The 20,228-nt window shown below is 30.9% G+C and overlaps 1 protein-coding gene across 3 annotated transcripts in view; it reads left to right on the top strand.

Annotated features, from left to right (window-relative positions):
* Positions 1-20,228, top strand: part of ECPAS (Ecm29 proteasome adaptor and scaffold) — a 160,539-nt gene that overhangs the window by 76,632 nt on the left and 63,679 nt on the right. For all 3 annotated transcript variants that reach the window (XM_051961107.1, XM_051961090.1, XM_051961097.1), the window contains exons 8-15: positions 168-249; positions 778-897; positions 4,880-4,965; positions 5,263-5,341; positions 12,518-12,567; positions 14,788-14,854; positions 14,976-15,098; positions 16,949-17,052. In XM_051961107.1, coding sequence (XP_051817067.1) covers positions 168-249; positions 778-897; positions 4,880-4,965; positions 5,263-5,341; positions 12,518-12,567; positions 14,788-14,854; positions 14,976-15,098; positions 16,949-17,052 — 711 coding nt within the window. The remainder of the gene's footprint in view (positions 1-167; positions 250-777; positions 898-4,879; positions 4,966-5,262; positions 5,342-12,517; positions 12,568-14,787; positions 14,855-14,975; positions 15,099-16,948; positions 17,053-20,228) is intronic.

Raw genomic sequence — 20,228 nt, 5'->3', positions numbered from 1 at the left:
TCAGTAGATAGCTTGCAATATGCACAGTAGGAATATAACTTTGCCCCAATTAATTTCTTATTTTATTTAGGTTTTAGTAACAAATAATGAGGCTTACAGTTTTATAAAATGTAAAAGTGAATAGTAAAGATCTCATTTTTAATTCACTGAATTGAAACATTCCATAGCTTAATTGACTGGAATAACCCTGCAATCATTAACAAGATGTATAAAGTATACCTTGGGGATATACCATTGAAAACAAAAGAGGTGAGTACATTTTACTTTTTGTTTTAACAAATAATATCCTATTCCATTAGAACTGTATTAAATCTCTGTTAATTTTTTGTGTTTGTTTTGATTAGAGTTTATTGTTTGCTAAAGTATTGAATGTTTGAATAATGTTGTGAGTAAGCCATGACCTCCCTGGACAATTTAAACTACTTTTTTAGATATTATGCATAATTGTTAATGATGAATTCAAATTGTATAGATGACAAATGTCTCTCTATTTCCTGAACTAAATTAATTATAAGGCTAATTACTTATGTTAAGTAGTTTTTTCTCTATAGTCATAGATCCTGGTAAAGTTAGGAAAATTGCCGAAAGTTACAGTCACTCTACTAGGAGAAGTTTGAAACATTGTGCTAGAGTGGGAATTGCCCCTGACTAGGTACAAAGACCTTGGAGGTCTAATCTCAGCTCCTAAGGAGCTCTGCTCAGAGGCCTTTCACTGAGCATAAAATGTGAAGGAATTGGACTCAATTGATGCTTATTAATGGAACATCTCTCTAACAGGGGGCTGTTCTGAAACCAGAACTGAAAAGAGATCCTGTCAGCACACGTGTTAAATTAAAGATTGTTCCTCATCTTTTACGATCTAAACAAGCTGCTGAAACTTTTCCAGCTAACATTCAGGTAGTCTCTGCTCATATTGCCAGTATATCCCAATATTGGGGGGTGGGGAGGAAGGGAAGTGAAGGCGTTGGGTGGGCCATGGATTTCTGTTGTACACTTTTAAGCATGATACTGTGGAAATAGCAATGATTTTATTTTCAGGCAACATGGATTCAAATCCCAATTACACCTCACTTATATTGCAAGACTTTGGACAGAGTCATTGAATCTTTGATTCTTAGTATCTTCATTTATAAAATGTCAGGGTAGAAGTAGATGGCCTCTAAAGTCCTTTCTAACTCAGTCTCTGATCTTGTGATTCTATAATTCAGAGCAATCAGGAAATAAGTTGGTACATTTGAAAAGAATGAAGATTTTTGATATTTTCCCTTTTAAAATTAAACACTTATTTTTAGTTACAACATTATGCCATTATTTTTTGTAAACTCTTTATCCTATTCTACATTAGAATTAGATTGTTTATTCTACTGTTAAATATTTTATTCTGTAGACTGTAAAACTCCTCTAAAGTTTTTTTGAGAAAATATTTTTGCCAGGTGTGCATCTTATAGTAAAATTAGTAATTGAAAACATTTCGAACATTTTTTCACTTCCTCAGTTTATTTCACCGAGACAAGACAACATTTCTACAAATTTCAACTCTTTTCTCCTCAGTGTATGTCTTCCCATTTATCTTACTAAAGTGAAATTGAAAGGGATGACATCCCTAAAATTTAGCCCTTCTGCTAGTTCTTTGAATGCTATCTCATGCATTCTTTACTAATTTTGCTGTCATGCTTACCTTTTCCTTCATTTCATTTTTAGTCATACTTTGTCAAAAACAGTCCTAGATTAATGCCTCACTGTTTGCTTTACTATTCAAACAAAAACTTATTCCATTAAAATAAGTGGTGACCACCTCCTTCCAAATTAAATGACTTTTTTTGTCTTTATTACATCTGATCACTACTTTTTGAAATTCTTCCTTTCTTTCTTAAAAAAATGCTCGTTTTCTTATTTTCTTTTGCTTTTGTGACTTTTCCTTGGCTAGTGTTGTTTTCTTTTTATGCTCTATAATTTTATGTGTGTGTATATATATCTCTAATTTTATGTGCGTGTATGCATATATATGTGTGTACAGATATATATACATATATTGGTTCAATCCACAATTTTCTATTCTTAAAGTACTAGAAATCAAGAATACTATTAAGAATTAAATATTTTGTTGAAAACCAGTTACATTTAAATTAATTTCATTGTATAAAATATATTTATATTTCAGTCACTCCCTCTAAGTCTTAAGTAGGATTTCTTGTCCAACAGTTTTCATTTACTTCTTTTCTGGGCCTATAGATAGAGATTCCTCTTTTCTTCTAGTCCTCCTTTTTTTAAACTTTGGTTTATTTTAAAAAGATCTTTCCAGAATTCTTTATATTCCTTATATTTGTGATTCCTATTTGCAGCATACTATTCATAAGTTTGTCTTTGCATTAATATAACAGTAATCATTCCAGTACTGTTATATGCTTAGTTTTCTTTAGCTGTTGTTATTTTAGATAGTATTTTCAGTCTCTATTTTCAACAATGGAATTAATGAATCAAAAAGTGTGATTATTTTTTCAGTTTCCTTTGTACATCAAGTTGCTTCCAATTGCAGTTTTACCAGCAATCTATGTACTCGTTTGCCCACAGTTCAGCTAGTATTAAGTTTCTTTGCTTTTAATTTGATAGGTGTGAGGAGGTACCTCAAAGATATATATATATATATGTATATATATATATATATATATATATTTTTTTTTTTTTTTTTTTTGCTGAGGCAATTAGGGTTAAGTGACTTGCCTAGGGTCACACAGTTAGGAAGTATTAAGTGTCTGAGATCAGATTTGAACTCATGTTCTCCTGATTCTAGGGCTGGTACTCATCTAGCTGCCTCCCTCAAAAAAATTTTAATTTTCATTGTGATAGTAAAGATGGCTTTCCTACTTTCAAAGCTTTAACTCTATTATTATTCAAGTTAACATTTTATCCTAGTTCTTTATTGGTAACTTTAATCTAGCATAAGGACTTTTAACCTGTTGTCCCTGAATTTGTTTTTTTTTTTTTTTAATATTTTCATAACTGTTTCATTATAATTGGTTTCCTTCTTATATGCACTTAAAAATATTCTGAGAAAGGGGGTCCATAGTCTTCATCAGACTGTCAGAGGAGTCCATGGCACCAAAATGATTACAAACTCTTGCTCAGTTAGCACATATATGCCTTGCCATCACTTTATAATTTATAGTATTGAAAACCAAATTCGCTTGCTTGATGCAACACTCTTTCCTTTTTACCTCTCCCATTTTATCGAAAGCACCATTGTTAACTGCCCCTCACTCAAAAGTTGAGCACTTATTAAGTCTCTTCCTTTTCTTCTTCCTTTCTTTCCTGAGAAAATTTTTAATAATCAAATACTTAAAAATATTGAATTGTTCTTTGTTACATCACTACCCTCCTGGTTTTGTAGTTTTGCTGTAGTAGCCCTTTCTCTTCTTTTCTCTTTTGTCTCCTTATTCTAATTTGTCTTGTTGCTATTTCTGAAAATTACTTGATTCATATTGCTTGCTTTGAACATTTACAATTCCTTATTGCTTCTTGTAGAGTACTTTCAGACAAAGTTTTCAGGAACTTGCACAATCATGTTTTTAAGCTCTTCCTGTCCTTCCACTATTCATTAGTATTAATTTCCTTCAGTCAGTTGGGTACCTTTTTTGTGCCCTTTTACAGCTTCCCCTCATCCCAGTTTCATTACTTTTGATTAAAATGTCTCTTTTGCCAAGTATATTTTTTCTTTCTTTCTCAAACATTTCAAAGTTTATTATTTCTTACAGTGGCAGATGAAAGATGAAAGGATTGAGGAAACAAAGTCTTGATCTTACAAGCATTTTGATTTATTAAATAATGCATGTTAATTGCCTAAAAAATTGGGACTTAGGCCCTTACTTTAGGAATGGATACCAAATACAACTTGGGACAGACTTTTTTTTTATACAATCAATAAAATTTTTATACAAAATTTTATATAAATTTTTATACAAAACAATCAAATAAGGCCAGTGAAATGGAAGCAATACAACATAAGGGAAACTGATTTCTAATTGGTTAAAAGATTAGGAGCTTTCCAAGTTGGGAGAGGGAGAACAAATAGGTGTAATTCCCTGAATTCAGAAAAAAGAGGTCCCAAGTATCTAAACAATCAAAGAACCATGGAAACAATAACTGATTGATCAGCATGGGACCAGTTTTCAGATAAGATATGGGTTGCTTAAGATGTACAGTTGTAAGTAAACTCTTTGCATCAATCCTTGGATCTGACTGGGTTTCTGGTCAATATAACCTAGGTCTAAGCAACATAATTTTTAGAGTAGACCAAGAATCAGTTAATCTGTTACCAGTTAGCTAAATCAATACCAATTAATTTAATGCTAATAAATTAGCCTTTGCGGAAATTGAGTCTTATGTGTGCTTTAATGATGAAGATGCTTAATGGGGAACTCATAGCTATATTTTTTTCTTCAGTTTAGCTGGAATTAACTTTCTTTTTTCAAAGAAAAATAAAAAATTATATTTCTGAATATATCACAATAGTCTGTGAAGAAAGTTGCATCAGTATGATAACTCTTTCCTTTATTCAATTTTTATCAATATGCGTTGTTACCATGTATTTGACCTTCCCTTGTAACAAAAAGGTAGTGTGGTTTTTTCCAACTCTTTTCTGGGATCAAGATTGATCGTTATGCTTGTACAGTGTTTTGAAAGACTTTTTAAACCAGATACCTATTCACTTCAATTACATTAGATTTCAGATTTATTATAACAAAATTTTATAAGTAACTATATATAATGTTAAAAATAAGTCTTGAATCAAATGAATTCTTACAAGGAGTAGGGATTGGAAATAATGAATAATTTTTGATAACAGAAAATTGGTATTTCTGACAGTTCTCTCTTCCCATAGGTGGTGTATGATGGACTGTTTGGTGCAAATACAAATGCAAAATTAAGAACATTATCCTTGCAATTTGTTCACCATATTTGTATAATGTAAGTTTCTTAGACTATTACTATCATGGTTATTTTTTAAATAGTTATAGATATTTTGTCATATACATCCATTTTATTCCTTATATTGAAGGAACAATTATTTGTTTTTTAGAATATTTAGGAACCTTGGGAGCTAAATCTATGACTTTCTTTTCAAATAGTTCAACCATATTCTCTCTTAATTCAAGTAAACTATATTTAAAATGACCAATTTAAAAATTAAAAAATCAAAATAAAATGCTTTTTTATAAGCAATAGGGATAATTTGTATTCTTTGTTTTGTTTTTCATTTTAAAGATGTCCAGAAATCAAGATTAAGCCATTAGGTCCTATGCTTTTAAATGGTCTCACTAAACTAATCAATGAATATAAAGAGGTGAGTGACTTCTCTTTACATATGCTACAATGATGTATTATAAAACTGGATATCTAAAATGATTTTTGCTATAGAATTACTATTCATAATTCTTTGAAAAAATTTAGGTTCTTTCCAAATATAGCTATTGAAAACTGATTTTGCAATCTCCTTTTGTTTATAGCTGTTGAGATTTCACACATATTAGGATGTGGTTTTCATTATTTGGGAACTAGATTTTTGATGTTTAAAGCATGTTTATCTCGTTTCTTAATAACTTATGTTAGTGGGTTTTAAATTTTGCCTGCTTTTGCCTTATTGGAAAGACTGAAAAGTATATTGGATTATCAACTTGGTGATGAATTCTTTGACATGGTAACCCATAAAACAAATCAGAATACAAAATGGATCTTAATCTTTTGCTTCTACTGCACCAGTGCTAGAGATACATTAAGATAATTTTTAGCTATTCTATGAACATTAGCTTATCTGTTGGTATTCTAAATATGAAGTCTTCATTGTTAAGCTAATGGGTAATGTACTATAGGAACTGAATCCAATTAGTGTTGATCAGTGAACAAGATGGCAAAATAAAGTTGCACCTAAAGGGAAAGATGACTCACATACTTTATTTGGAGAGACATCTAATGTAGTTGGCAGAATTAATGCATCCCAGAAATACAGTTTTAGGGGACATTTGCTTGTCATTTGAAGTGTTCATAATAAGCATTTGCATGGTCATTTGGAACATAATTGCAGCTTATTCATCAGCATGTTTTTATAGAAAGTGAAGAAGCAGAGAAATTCTATGAAGAATTTATAATTTCCAAAAGAAATTCATATTAACTGAATATTTTGTAATTTCAGTACAGAGGTGGGCATAAGGAAAAGATGGTAAAATAGTATATGGGGAATATGGCTTAGGTTGAATAAGGAAGGAGAAAGGTCAAGGAAACTTCACTTTTATTTATCATGATACTTCAAAAGATAATCGAAAGGTGTTAGACATTACAAAAATCAGCAACAAAAGTAGCAGCTCACATTTATAAAGTGCCTGCTATTTGCGCTAAGTGGTGCTAAACATTTATGTTATCTCATTTGATCATTTTAACTACCCTGGGAAATAGGTACTGTTTATAGCCCCATCTCATAGATGAGTCAACTGATACAAATAGGTTCATTGACTTGCCCTGGATTATGTAACTAGTAATTAAGTGTCTGATGTAAAATTTAAATTTAGGTCTTCCTTACTTCATATTCAATGCTCTATTCATTGTACCAACTAGCTCATGTCTGTGGCTAGTCAATAGAGCTGATCCATCAATCCAGATACCATGGCCAAATAATGTTCTGAGAAGGAATGGAACACAGGAAAAGTGAAGCAGGTTTCCTTTGGTCCATAGAGTGCTTTTAATGATCCCAGGCTTTTTTCTTAAATAATAGCAATATTCTTTTGGTGATACCTGGCTGTAAGTTATGAAATATCAGTTTCCAGCTTACTAAAATCATAGAATCATAGAGTTAGGACTTTAGGGGCTATCTAGAACATCCTCCTAATTTTAGAAAGAGAAACTGTAGAGGATAAGGGTAAAATGACCCAACCAAGCTCATATATATAACTATATAACTAGTAAGTTCCAGAGGCACAATTTGAACCTAAGTCTTCTAGACTCTAAATTTAGGATTCTGCCACCATACCAGGAATTTTTAACCCAGTGTCTTTGAATCCCAATTCCTAGGGAATTATGTATAAATTTCAAAATATCTATAAAGTTGAATGGCTAAATAAACAAATAAGTAAGTGTGTGTGTGTGTGTGTGTGTGTGTGTGTGTGTGTGTATTTACTTCTGTCTGAATTGGTGTTTCTTTCAGTTATTAATTTTAAAAAATTATTCCAAGAAGGATTCTATTGGCCCCATCATCTTTGACAGATGAGTCCATAGCAAATAAAAGGTATCAAGAATCTGTATACTGTATCAAGCTCAAATTAATGTTGAAGGTCTTCCAGTGGAAAAAGGAGAAGGATATGGTAGATATTAGATATGATAGTAGGTTGGCATATATTACCAATCAAGAACTATGCAAAAGAACTGGCACATGTAACATGTGACTGAAAACAAATGTGGGGCTCCTCATATGATTAGAATAAATGACAACAAATCTTCACTTATTCACATAACATTAATCTTTCTAGAGGAAGATTCTAGAGGAATCTTTCTTCATATTGGGAAAATATGAGTTGCTAAAAAATGGACAAAATCACACAAAATGAGAGGATGTGAAGATGTAGTTTGCTTTGTGGAGTTTGTATCCTCAATTGGGAAGTCATAGATCCATTGAAGCATCAATTTTTATTCAATACATAGAGACAGATTGATTACTCATTTTTCTTATTTGCTATAAGTAATGAAACAAGGCTTACAAATCTCAGCACTATATCACATTTTCCTTTGCTGTAGGTTTTTTATAATCTGAGGTAGATGAACTAGATTCGCCTAGGATTTATGCTTCTCAAGTAACACAGATTTCATGATTTATAGCTAAACAAAATGTTTAATATGATATATGTAATAATATTTTAATATATTAAAAAACTTTGCCTTTAGAATTATGTATTAAATATTTTAATTAAATGATTTAATTTAAGAAATAATTTGATTTAATAATAAATAATTTAAAGGGTATACTTTTAGGCATAATGGCAATTATAGTTTTATCTTTTCTCTGGCCAATTTTTATATCAAAATTTATAAGTTTTTTTAATTTAAAAATTTTACTTCCAGTTCCACAATCTCTCCCTCTTTCCAGCTCTTTCTACATCCATTGAGAAGGCAAGAAATATATCTATTGTATATATGAAAGCATGCCAAATATATTTCACACTCCTTCCTCTTGCAAAAAAATAAAAATAAAAAGGAATTTAAAAAGGGAAAAATATGTTTCAGTCTATACTCTGAATTCATCAGTTCTCTTATCAGGTTGAGGGGAGACTTTTTTTAGTTCAAGAAAATTTAGGATTTTGGAAGGAGAGCTTTAGGTCTCTACCTCTGGATTGGGGTGGTTTACCTGGAATGGCAAAACAATCAGTGGATATTGAAGGTAATTGTGACAGCAACAGCAGTGGCAGCTTTGGGAGTTTTCAGCCCACAGATAGATAATAAAGTGATTAATCAACTTGTTAGAAAGAGATAACAGAAGGACTCCCTGTGCTGGCACTAGGCACAAAATAGGCTTTTGTTTAGTGTTGCCATACCACTTCCTAGTCACAGCTTCTTTTCTTTTCTTTCTTTTTTAAAAAAAAATTCTTGTTTATTTTTGTAATAATAACTTTAAAGTTTTCAAAATACATGCAAAGATAATTTTCACCCTTGCAAAACCTTAGTTTCAAGTTTTTCTTTCTCATCCACTTCTTCACTCTCCTAGACATCAAGTAATCCATTATAGGATAACATATACAATTCTTCTAAACATATTTCCTCATTTATCATAATGCACAAGAAAAATCAGATCAAAAAGGGGAAAAATGAAAAAAAAATAAGCAAGCAAACAACAACAACAAAAGAAAGGTGAAAAATACTATATTGTAATCCACATCAGTCCCTCATAGTCCTTTCTCTGGGTGCATATGGATCTCTTCATCACAAGTTTATTGGAATTGCTTTAAGTTACCTAATCACAGTTTCAAGGTAGAGAGGAACACTTATAGTCTTAAGGTATCAGGAGTCCTTCCAGGATAAAAACCATAGCCCAGACCAAGAAAGCAATGACTGTACCTCTCCCTAGTTCACACCAACTTGAAAGTGCCCCAAACTTCTAAACCCTTAAGAACTAGCTTTGAGAACAGCAACGTAAAAAAGCCCAACTTTAAAATAAAGTTTAAAGTTTATAAACAGCCTAGGAAGATGAGCAAATAACAACAACCAAAAAAAGAACCTGACAAAAAATAATATGGTGACAGGGACAATCAAGACACAAACTCAGAAGAAGATAAGGATGTTAAAATAGCCTTAAAGGGGAAAAAATGTGAATTGGATATAAAGTGAACAAGAATTCTTAGAAGAACTAAAAATGATTTAAAAAATCAAGTAAGAATGGTAGAGGAAAAAGTTGTGAAAAGAAGTAAGAGCAGGGCAAGAAAATTATGTAAAAAAAATAGCTTGGTTAAAAAAAAATGGTACAGAAAGTACTGAACAAAATAACATCTTAAAAAAAAAACAATCAGTCAAATAGTAAAAGTAGTATAAAAGAAATCCTTAAAAAGAATTGACTAAGGGACAGCTAGATAGCATAGTGGATAGAACACCATCCCTGAAGTCAGGAGGACTTGAGTTCAAATGTGATCTCTTCCTAGCTATGTGACTCTGGGCAAGTCATTAACCCTAATTGCCTCAGGAAAAAAAAAAGAATTGATCAAATAGAAAAATGAGTACAAAAGCTCGCTAAAGAAAATAGTTCCTGAGGACTGAAGAAAAAAAAAAAAAACCTGGGAAAAACAACTGATCTGAAAAATAGATTGAGAAGAGAATTAATGAATTATCTGAAAGCCATAATCAAAGAAAGCTTAGATGTCATAGTCCAAGAAATTATAAAGGAAAACTGCCCTGATATTTTAGAACCTGTGGACAAAACAGAAATAGAATCTAGTGATCACTTCCTGAAAGAAATCCCAGAATGAAAACTCCCAGGAGTATTGTAGCCAAATTCTAGAACTCCCAGATTAAGGAAAGGAACACTGTGCAAACCACCAAAAAGACCATACAAATTCCATGAAAATGCCAACAGTATCACACAAGATTTAGTAGCTATTACATTAAAGAATGTGATATTTTGGAAGGCAAAGGAGCTGAGAATATAACTAAGAATAATCTACCCAGCAAAATTGAGTATAATCCTTCAGGCGAAAAAATGCTCAATTAATGAAGTAGAAATTTTTCAAGCATTCCTGATGAAAAGAATCAAGATGAATAGAAAATGACTTTTGTTTACAGACTCTAGAGAAAATATAAGAAGATAAACATGAAAAATAAAACATAGAGACTTAATAAGGTTAAGAAGTAGCATAAAAAGGTAAATAAGAATGAGAAATAGACTTAACCTTATGGGAAGCTGATGCATATAATTCCTAAGACCTATATTATGAGGGCAATTAAAATCTATTTAGAGGGGATGTGTATAATTCAGTGATGTTAGTGTGATCTCAAAAAAAAAAAAAAAGGTGAGAAAGAGGCATGCATTCAGAGAAGGGAGAAAAGAGAATAGTGGGAGAAATTTTCTCACAAAGAAGAGGTACACAAGGAAGAGCTTTGACAGTGGAGGGGAAAAGGAGAAGAGGTATAATACCTGAACAGAGGTTGTCTTTTCTGAAAAGAAGGAAGACTATGTATACACACTTTAGTTGGACCCAGAAATCATCTTATCCAACAGGAAAAGAGAACTGGGTGGATGTAATAAAAACAGGGTTTGGGAAGTCATAAGAGGGAAGGACCAGGTAGGTCAGAAGCAAAACAGATTTTTGAGGAGGAACAGGCTAACGAAAGAGAAAGATAGACAGAAAAAATAAGAATGAAGGAAAAATGCACAGTTAACAATTGTAATGATGGATGTCAATGGTAGATGTCATCCATAAAATAGAAGCAGATAGCAGAATGGATTATAAACCAGAATCTAGCAAATTGTTATTTACAAGAAACACACTTGAAATGTCAAGATAAATTCAAAATTAAAATAAAGGGCTGAAGCAGAATCTATCATGCTTTAGGTAAGGTTAAAAAGATAGGGGTAGCATGCTCCAGAAAAAGGAAAAGTAAAAATAGATCTAATGAAAAGAGATAATCAGGGAAGCTACATTTTGCCATAGATGATGAAGTAATATCAGTACTGATTACATATGGACCAAATGATAAAGTATCCAAATTTTTCCCTTTCCAATACATGCAAAGATAATTTTCAATATTTACCTCTACAAAATCTTGTATTCTAAATTTTTCTTCTTCTCTTCCTCTTTTCCTAAGACAGCAAGAAATCTGATATAGGTTAAAATAAGAGCATGCAGATTCCTAATGGAAAAGTTAGGAGGAAATAGTAAAATTACACTAGTGGGGTATCTCAGCTTTCCTTTCTCTCAAAGCTAGATAAATCTGAAAGAAGTTAAGGAGATGAATAGAATTTTAGAAAAATTAGGTACAAGATAGACCTCTGCAAAAAAGTGAATGAGAATAGAAAGGAGTATACTCTTTTTCAATTATACATGTCACCTTAACAAAAATTTACCATATATTACGGCATAAACCCAGAAAGCAAATAAGAAATTTACCTTTCTTGGACCATAGTGCAACAAAAATTACATTCAATAAAGGGCCATGGAAAGATAGATTAAATATTAATTGAAAATAAGTAATCTAATCCTAAAGAATCAGTGAGTCAAAGAACAAATCATAGAAACAGTAATTTCATTAAAGATAATGACAGCAGTGAGACAACATACTAAAACTTATAGGATGAAATCAGAGAAATACTTAGGGGGAAATTTATAAACTCATGCATCAGTAAAAGAGAGAGCAAATCAATTGGGTTGAGGCACAAGTCAAATATAGACATAAGGATAAGTTAATTACATTTCACACATAAATGTATGTAGATATAGATCTAGGTGTTATATATATATATGATTTATAACATTCTTTATAGTTGAGACGTAGATTTTCTAAAGCTGTTTGAAGGTGAATTTTCAAGAAGGTAAAGATTTTGCATTATAGTAATTATGCATTTTTAAAAATTACTTAGTATAATTTTAAGGTGAAGGTAATAAGAAAGCATGTTTAAAAAGGGTACATTATAAACTAGTATCTGTAATACTATAATAGCTTATCATAGTCCTTTGTTCAGCAGAATTATAACGTATCAGGTGAGATAATATTTTAGCAACAGTTAAAATATCCTCTCAAAAATTAACTGGCAAAGTGAAACATTCGTAAAGCCATGATCTCATGGCTTCCTTTCCGATGTGATTTTGACAGATATTATATAAAATGTTGAGTAATATATAACTTAATTTTGTTAAATCTTATGTGTTCATATTCTAAGACCTGAATAAAAAAAAAAAAAAAACTAAAGGTTTGATGGAGGGTAATACTATTTTAGTACTGTTTCGGTCATTAATTTTTCTAAATATTTTGTCATTTAAAAAATAAATTCTAGGATCCTAAACTACTGTCAATGGCATATTCAGCTGTTGGAAAACTTTCCAGGTGGGTAAACTAAAACTTGAAATTGTAATGTTATGTCCTGATTTTCAGAGCTTAGAAAGAAAGATTTTTGTTTATTTTTATCTTCTTCTTTTAAAGGGAGGGTGGGAAGAAAGGAAATGTGTAGCAATCTGTGTCTAATTTATTTTCTAAGTTTATTATACATTTCTCTCCTTCATGTACTCTGCAGTCAAAATAGTCTTTTCTCAGTTTGTCTACCACTTCTAGAATATACCCTTTCTTCACCTCTATTTATTTAAATCACTTTCTCTTCCAAGTTCAGAGCATCTTCTCCTGCATAAAGCTACCCTCCCCATCTCTCACTTCACATGCTAAGTGCTCTTTACCTCTGACTTTGATTTTTATTTCCTCTTTTGTATATTTATATAGGTAGGTATTGTTTATATGATAGAATTTAAGTTTTTAAGGATAGAGACTCTCAATTTTGTCTTTGTAGACCCTGCTTCTAGAATAGTGCTTGGCACATAGTAAGTAGCTAATGAATGTTTGTTGATTGATTATATATTAATATATCATAGAACTATTGTGAAGAACAAGTGGCTAACATAATAAAGTTCTATATGAAGCATATTAAGTTCATACAATGCTTTCTCATAATAAATATCTACATGTAAAAATTTATTTCCCAGTAGAAATGATTCCTTTACTTACTTGTCTATGTAATTATAGGCTAGAATCACTTGAACACTTCTTTGAGGCAAAAAGGGAAGTTAGTTGCAAAAAATAAAATGTTTAGCTTTTTTAGTTTTTAGATTTTTTTCTCAATTGTAGGATTGTAGGATCATAGAACTAGAAGAGACCTCAGAGATCATCTTAAATTACCCTCTTATTTTATAGATGAGGAAACTTGAGATCTAGAGAGGTTATGTGAGTTGTCTTAGTTCACAATATCAGAATCAGCATTTGAACCCAGGTCTTCCTATTGCAGAGCTACTCTTATGCTACTTCCCTTCTAATATGTTTATTCTATCTATCTATCTATCTATCTATCTATCTATCTATCTATCTGTCTGTCTATCTGATTGTCTATCTGTTTGTCTAACAAGAATAAATATTAATTTAATCAGAACCCAAACCAGGCTCTTTCAGGTCTCCTAAATGATAGTTACAACAAAAGTATACTTACACAATACATAGATATTTGTTCAAATATTTACTCCAGAACAGATAACTCCTAGGGTCTTTTTTTTTTTTTAAATAAACAGACTTGATTATTACTGAAAGTCATCAAAAACTTGCACAAACTGGAATTAGCCTGGTTTGGATTTTATTGACTAGACTTAGATTGTGATGAGTATATATGCTTAAAAAAACTTTTAGAATACATATATCCTAGCAGTAGAGTTTTTATATCTTTTTTAAAAGTACAAATTCGACAGTATTACTTCTTAAAACATCTGTCTTTTTAAAAAGTACAAATTTGACAGCATTACTTCTTTAAACAAAGGTTTTACCATTTTTTCTGATTAATTTTACATGCTGATTTCTTCCTTTCCATTTATCAGGCTTTCTCTAAAAAAAGTCTCATGGGAATCATTCTGTTGTCTTTATTTTCCATGATTCTAGAATTGCTTTAAAAAAAATAGCATATTCTAGGTAGCACTATCATAAGGACACTTCCATTTAATATATTTGGTAACTTCTGATAAAACTTATTTATTCTTAATTGAAAGACGATTATAAAAAATATAAATTATTTAACCAGATTTCCCCATGTATTTCCTCCTCTTAATATACTCTGTACTCCTTTTCCATGTATATCTTTACAAACCACACACACACACACACACACACACACACACACACATGTGCACACGCACCCAACACCCAAACAACTTTTAAAACCCTGAAAGTTGAATTCTTCAAATAAAAAAAAAAAAAAGAAGAAAACCTCTATATAGTGTTTGGAAAAAGCAAAGTAATGGCTACCTGTTAACTAAAGAATAGAATTAGATTAGGGAAAATATTATTTACATAATATAGTTCAGAAGTTTGTTTTGAGCATTCTAATTTTATAATAGTATGACAGAAGAATTAAAAATTAATTTAAAATATTATTTACAAGTAAAAAATAAAAATAAAACATGTCAGTTATAAGAATTCCATTCTAATGTGAAAATGCTGTAAGATATATACAAAACACACTAGAATGTACACAATCTATTTGTTTTAAATAATTTTTGTGTATCTGTTTTCTTGTAGTCGAATGCCTCATTTGTTTACTAAGGACATTGCTCTTGTACAGCAGTTTTTTGAAGCATTGTGTAAGGTTGGTAAATAGAAATATTAAGTAAGATTTTTCTGCTTGGAATCCTTCCCTATCCTGAGGACATTATTGATAGAAGGGTTAGAAACATTTTATCTTCTATCCCTTTCTTTTCTTTTTTCAGGAAGAGCCTGATACTAGGCTTGCCATTCAAGAGGCTTTATCTATGATGGTTGGAGCTTATAGTACTTTGGAAGGAGCCCAGCGTACTCTTATGGAGGCATTGGTAGCTTCATACTTAATAAAGGTAAAGTCAAGTATATGAATCTATTTTAAGTAGTTTAATGATTTGCAGTGTAAATTATTGTACAGTTTTAAAACTCAAATATATTTTGAAGTGGTTCTCATTCCCTATAAGCCAGAGAAAAGAATTTATATTTTCACTTATCATTGTGGTATAAACTTCATAGAACATTTTTTCTTTTGTTTCTCACTGTAAATAAAGTTTTTTAGCTTTAGGGAAGGATATGATGTTTTTAATGTAGCCTGCCTGGTATTAGGTTTAATTGCTTTGATAGTCTTTCCCTTAAAATAAGTGGTGCTTTGTTTATTTAAATAGCAGCTGAGTATTTGAACCTTCTGATGTTATACAAATATATATATGTGTATACAATACGAACATTATAAAAATCATAAAATAAGCAAATACTCAAGACTTAGATAAATCAAACAATAGCCTAAAATAATTGTGTATACTCTGCCTCTTTTTCATTTCCTTTTTGTTTATTTGCCATGAAGAAGGAAAGAATGCTGAGTATATTCATCTGAGACACTTTTATGTCACTAGTGATGATAAGTGAAGACGGATGGATTTGTTTGAAATCAGTAAAAAATTTGGAGTCAAATGGAATCATGGCCATTAAAAATTTTTTAAATTTGGTGAGATAAATACCCATTGGCAGTAGTTGAGAAGTTTGTTTTGAGCATTCTAATTTTAGGATAGCATGACAGAAGAATTAAAATAAAATGTTTGTATGATATTTAAGGGAGGAAGTTGAGGCATACTTAAAAGGATAATACATGGTACACATGATTCCTGTAATATTGTGTTTAGCCATGGAAATAATTAGGTCTGTTAAAGGCTTCCTGGAACATGAAGCAACTTCATCAAGAAAGATTATAGCTTTCAATCCTCTTACAGCAAAATTGTGACAGTTGACCATTTGTTGAAAAAAATCTATTCAAAATGACAAAATTTTATAGGAATTTACATTATCCTTTGAAGTTCATTGTCATATAAAAAGACAGAGCAGTAAAGGTATACTGAAAGAGATAATCTTGTGCCTCTTCCTTGTTACTAATTTCTACCTATCTTGTTTTTATATCCCTTTTGTATTTTTTATTTTTGCTACTGCTTATAATTGAAAGAAATTAATGCTTTTGAGGGAGAGTTCAGTGAGATTTAGTCCTCAGAAATGAAAAGGTTAGTGTTATGGTAGTATTAAACTACTTTCTTAGTTGTAAAGATTGTGTCATTAGATCTATTCAAATTATCTAATTAAATTTGATTAGAAATTTTGAGATAGGTTTTTTTGTTTGTTTTTTATTTTTAAGGAAACCGTATGTCTTTAAGGTTGTAGGCTTAGCATTACTTTCTGTTTTTGTAAGTTAGTTATTTTACTTCAGCTAGGAGGAACATAGGAAGTCTCCTGATCATATTCTGTTTCAACTCCAGAAGTGCTATTTTTGGTTCTTATGTATAATTTAGAACTTGCCAATTGACTTAGCAGAGAGAATGGTTTTATGAAATTGCTGCAGGAGCACAGTTTGCAGGAGAGAGGCTTTACATGGGGTATATATGTACTTTTTAGAACTTTTCCTGATTACCAGAATATTCTTCATAGAACATAAAAGCACTTTTAAATGAGTCCATTTTCCAAAAGTTATTGTACAATTTCTTAAATAATAAAATTATTTTAATCATGTTAACATCTATCCAAATTAGACATATAGATTAAATTTGGATTAAAGATCTTACATACTTGGGTTGTCTTGTTTTTATGAAAACATTTGTTAAGTTTTAAAATATTTATATTTAAACTTATGCATAGGCTTAGATGAGTTACTGATGATTGAATTTTTTTATATGTCAAATAGCCTGAAGTCCAAGTTCGCCAAGTGGCTGTGAAATTTGCCAGCACGGTGTTTCCCCCCGATCACATACCTTCCAGATACTTACTTTTACTAGCTGCAGGAGATCCGTAAGTTTCAAAAGGCGTTACCCAAAATTTGGATTACTTAAAGTTTTGTCAAATTATACTTGTCTTGCAGTACCCTACTTGGATAAAATCTTATATTAGAATCAAGCAGAACTTCTTGGGGATAAAGATTAAAGTTATTTGATGAACATTGGTAATTATTATTATTATTTTTATTTATTTATTTATTTTTGCTGAGGCAGTTGGGGTTAAGTGACTTGCCCAGGATCACACAGATAGGACATGTTAAGTATCTGAGGCCAGATTAGAACTCATGTTCTCCTGACTTCAGGGCTGGTACTCTATCCCCTGTGCCACATAACTGTCCCCAGCTTTGGTAAAATTTGAGGGGCTTTAATAGCATTATTTGTTGAATTAAAGAATTGAGAAAAATTGAGGGAAATAATATTTCCCTCAAAGATGACTTAATAAGATGAAAGTTTGAATTTCCTCAGACATTCTTAAAGAAAAGGATATAATGATGTTTAATGATTTGATTTTATGTCTCATTTTATTATTTTATTCTCCCTATCCTATGTGATTTGATTCAGTAAGAATGAAGTAAAGAAGTAAAATTGAGTAGGACATCAGTGTAATTAGAAATAAATGATGAAAGAGTATAGCTGGCAAGATTGTTACTAAGGAAGCATGCTGTATATTCACATATTTTTATAGTCTGCTTTCAAAGACCATGCAAAGGAAAATCAGAAATAATAATATAAATGGAATAATAATAATAAATAAATGATTTAGCCAATTAAATAAACCCAAGAATATCATTTTGGGTCAGACCATTGTAGTGCATTAAATCCACCTAGTATTTTGACAGTAATACTAAAGACATGTGATTAACCTCATTATCTTACTTTATGAAATTGATCTAAAATGCCTGGTGATACCAAGTTTTTAATAATGAATTTATTTATAGAACTGAAGCACATCCAATCTGATCTTCAGTCTATGCTTTGCTTGTATCTGGGATGATGTCAACATACCATCTTAATTGTTATATTTTTGAGAGAGTATAATTTCAGAGTATAGTCATGATCTCCTTTTATCTGTATGCATTACTGGAACTTTTTTTTTAGGGAAGGGCAAGGCAATCAGGGTTAAATGACTTGATAACATAGCTAGTAAGTGTCAAATTTCTGATGTCACATTTGAACTCGGGTCCTCCTAACTCCAGGGATTGTGCTATTATCTACTGCATCACTTAGCTGCCCCAGAAGTGGTCTTAAAACAGATTATTTTATAAAAGGAACTATGTTATATTTGGAAAATGTGTTTCTCGTCAAAGACTTGCCATTAAATAGATTAAAGATATTATCAATAATGCCATTAAAGGAAAGGTCGCTAAAATCCTCCATTTTGATTTAAATAAAAGTGGGCCTAAATATCTATTAAATGAGAATAAATATACAACCAGGTAGATTCTACAAGGGATTGTCATTCATAAGTATATTTTTATTTTTCCTGAACCCGATTTTATTGATGCATAGTCTCCACCTAAATTTACATAGTTTACTATGTGGTTGTCAACTTGTGTTTTAGTATTCTTCCATTAGGAAGCTACTAATCAGCAAAAATGCTACTGTCAGTTTACTTAACAATTGGTTGATAAATACTATAGCATTCATATTGCTATAAAAATTGAATTGTAAAATAAATCTGGTAAAGCTCAATACTTTCTAAATTTATTTTCACTTTTTTCACCCTGACTTTCAGTTGAACTTTTTATTTATTTTAAAAATTCTTTTTACTTTAGATCTATGATTTTATTAGACTTATGATTTCAATAATGTTGAGAGCTGTCACTACTTCTAATTTGGAATCTTTAAAAATTGATGCAACTTTTAAAAGAAGTCAGAGGAATAAGAGGTTAAGTGACTTTTCCATGGTCACAGAGCCAATGTTAGATTTTTCTTCTTTGACTGTCAGACTCCTCAAAAAAATTTTATACATTCATCATGTACTTCCTTCCATCCTGCTCTTAGTACTTCATAATTTAGTTTCTCACTATGTCACTTAATTGAAATTTTTATCTTACCCATTAATCTTTTTACGGCATAGTTGATTTTTTATCCTAGTCCAACAGTGGCTGTTGCAAATCTCTTCTCTTTCTAGTGCTATCTCCACTTGCGCTAATCTATATCTTGCCACTGGACCCAGATGATGCTGGAGGAGAAATCGAGTGTGTTGACTTTTCACAGCCCTTCCTCACTTAAACCCAATTCACTTGCATGTCATGGTCCTCTTTGAGAATGAAGAACAAATAAAAATTACCCCATTTCTGACCCTTACAGCTGAATATCTTACTTTATAATTTTTAAAAGATAGAGTACATTTTTCAACAGTTCCTTCACCCTTCTCTTTCCTTCGTAGCATCTCACAATACCTTGGCATCATCTCCCTTGCTCTCTTCGTTTACATCCATTCTTCTAAATGCTGTGGTTGGCCATACTGTTTAAATATTTTTCTGATTAAATAAGTGTTAAATTATGTCTTAATAGGATTTAGGTCCTAAAGAATACTATCCCCATATTTTGCAAACAAGGATATTGGGGGGCCTGAAAAGTTAAATTATTTATCCAGAGACAAGTTAATAAATAGCAGAGCTTGGGTTAGAATCCCGTTCTTTTTGACTTCATGTTTTTCAACTCAGAAGGTGTTTATATGCAAATCAGATGTAAACAATGACAACTTTTATAGTATATTAATATTAATTTAATTATTGTTATTCTAAATGTGAAAGCTTTAAGCAACATTCTTTGAGAATATATGTTATTAGAAGAACTAAATTATAGCAATATTAAATAGTTTGACAGTGAATAAGCAAAGAGGTCCTAAAGAAGTTAAAAACCAGCTGGAAAGATAGCACACCAATTTAAAACATATATATATATATGTATATATATATATATAGGATTTTAAAGTTGTATACAGAAAGACAACAAGAAACATTAATTTCATGGATTACTAGGTTCATTTTGCCTTGGAGTACTCAAACTTATCACCATAAAATTAATTATAGTTTGGTAGAAATAATCTTGTTTTTATTATTAAAGGCACTGAGGCCAACATCACATAATTAGGAATGACAGTACCAGGATTTGAATCAGGTTTCCTCTAACTACCAAATCCAATGATCCTTTGATTGTGCCATAGTGATTATACCTTAA

The sequence above is a fragment of the Antechinus flavipes genome, chromosome 1 (genome assembly GCF_016432865.1).
Source record: "Antechinus flavipes isolate AdamAnt ecotype Samford, QLD, Australia chromosome 1, AdamAnt_v2, whole genome shotgun sequence".
Lineage (NCBI taxonomy): Eukaryota > Metazoa > Chordata > Mammalia > Dasyuromorphia > Dasyuridae > Antechinus > Antechinus flavipes.
Note: the sequence above shows the minus strand (reverse complement) of the source record. Positions and strands in the feature narration are given on the sequence as shown.